Below are 2,106 nucleotides of genomic sequence, written 5' to 3' on the forward strand. Positions count from 1 at the left end.
ATATATTTTCCCTCACATATATTTTATAAATGTTAGGAGTTTAAAATGTTAGATGTTAAAATGTAAAAGGTAATTAACTGACATAGGAAAACTGAAAGGGAGAACTGAAAGTGGGAAATTCCTGTGAAACAGAGAGGATCATCCGTTTAAATAGCCCATACCCATGGAGGAAGGACACTCACACTGCAGACCTTTGGAGACTCTGCTCCATTGTCTGGATAACAGGCCGCACTGTTCCAGTTTTCATCATGGCCAACAGGTATATCCTCCAAATCACTCTCCTGTTGTCCTTCTCCACCGTATCTCTTTCTGTAAGCTACAACTTGCTTCAACTCCAACAACGCAATAGCAGTTTGGCCTGTCAGGAGCTTTTGAAGAAGTTGAAAGGAAAGCCTGAATATTGCCACGATGACAGTATGGATTTCAAATTCCCTGAGGAGATCAAGCAACCACAGCAGTTCCGGAAGGAGAAGGCTGCTCTTGTCATCCAGGAGATGCTCCAGAATATCTTGGACATTGTCAGAAGAAGTTTCTCCAACACTGTGTGGGATGAGACCATTGTAAAGAACCTCCTTCTTGAACTCCATCAGCAGATAGACAGTCTGAAGACACTCCTGAAGGAAAAACTGGAGGAGAAGGGCATTACCTGGGAGGACTCCAAGACCATTCCACGCCTGAAGGGGTATTATTGGAGGATCAGGAGGCACCTGAAGGCCAAGCACAGCAGCATTTGTGCCTGGACAGTAGTCCAGGTGGAACTCTTCAGGAACTTTTCCTTCGTTAACAGACTTACAGATTGTTTCCAAGACTGAAGATGGGCCAGCCTTTGCCTTTGGGACAGAACAATGCTTTCAGGAAATTTTCATTAAGTGACTGACAGCAAATGGACTGCATGGGAAAGGACAGTAGGGGGGTTGAAAACCATTTATTAATTTATGAACTAAGTTATTTGTATTCTTTATTTAAATTTTTACCTTGGAAAGTAAATTATTTATGACATAAGGTCAAAGTGGGAGGTTTGCTTTCAACTTTATTTATACAGTCATTGATGATAACATTTAGATGTTCTTTATTAAATATGCCTGCAAAGTAGTATAGTTTCTGGCCCCTGCCTTTGAGGAATTTAAAATTCAAAGAAGCCACAGTAATATACAAGGTTAGTTATGATAAGGGGAACTAACCTTCTAGGTAAATCAGAGTGACATGAACAGTATTGGATTGGAAGAGAAGGGACAAGCAGATGTTCCTAGGACTGGAACATGGGAACTCTCCTCCTACTCTGTGCTCCAGGCTTTCTAGTAATGAAGATAGAATTTGGACGACTTTCTGGGCAGTGGAAGAAGTGAGTCAGCTCTTGCATTCACTCTAAGAACCTTTTGTTATTTGAGGGATGCACTCTTTTCAAAGGATATTAAAATATAGTTTTGACTCCTAGCATAAGGGTAAGAAGTCCCAGGTTCATCTCTGACATTTTTTAAGTGGCTTTATTTTGCTCTTCATAGTAAAATCAGAATGTGTGGGTTTCTTAGAGGAGCTGAGTGTATCTGCTTCCAGGGAAAGGTACCAGGAGGAAGACAACTTTCTTTATGCCCTGGCAATCTGGTTTTTTGTCCCCAGTTTTCTCAAAACCCAAGTCTTCTACTGGCACCATAGCTTGCTCATAGAGAATTTTGGGAATATTCTACCTATTCTATATCTATCTATCTATCTATCTATCCTACCTATTCTTCACACCTCTGAAGCCTCACGCTTGTCCTCAAATCCAGGACAAGCACAGCAGGTAGAATCCAATTTCAAGCCAAACAGAAAGCCATGAAGCAGGAGATAAAGAAATTCAGGTGTATAAAGGAGAACAACTCTTCCCAATGCTTAAACTAGGAAAATCAAGCTTTCCCAAGAGCTCTTTGGATACCTGGCCAACATGTACCAGCTGGCCAGTTTTTGTCTTTGTACTGACCCCTTGGCTATTTCTCACCTGCAGCTACTACTTACTGAAAGATTCTAATGAAACAGGCACTGTGCTGAGCACTATGCCTGGCTTGGATTTGACCCTCTTCACATTCACTCTTAAGTAGGAATCTTTTTTTTTTTTTTTTTTTTTTTTTT

At 40.8% G+C, this 2,106-nt stretch overlaps 1 protein-coding gene across 1 annotated transcript; it reads left to right on the top strand.

The window, feature by feature from the left end:
- Window positions 1-248: 248 nt before the first annotated feature.
- Ifnb1 (interferon beta 1) lies at window positions 249-812 on the top strand. Its single transcript, XM_010613743.1, has one exon. The coding sequence runs from the start codon at window positions 249-251 to the stop codon at window positions 810-812; it is 564 nt and encodes a 187-aa protein (XP_010612045.1).
- Window positions 813-2,106: the final 1,294 nt, after the last annotated feature.

This window comes from Fukomys damarensis, unplaced genomic scaffold, assembly GCF_012274545.1.
Source record: "Fukomys damarensis isolate Sample0158 unplaced genomic scaffold, DMR_v1.0_HiC HiC_scaffold_31, whole genome shotgun sequence".
Lineage (NCBI taxonomy): Eukaryota > Metazoa > Chordata > Mammalia > Rodentia > Bathyergidae > Fukomys > Fukomys damarensis.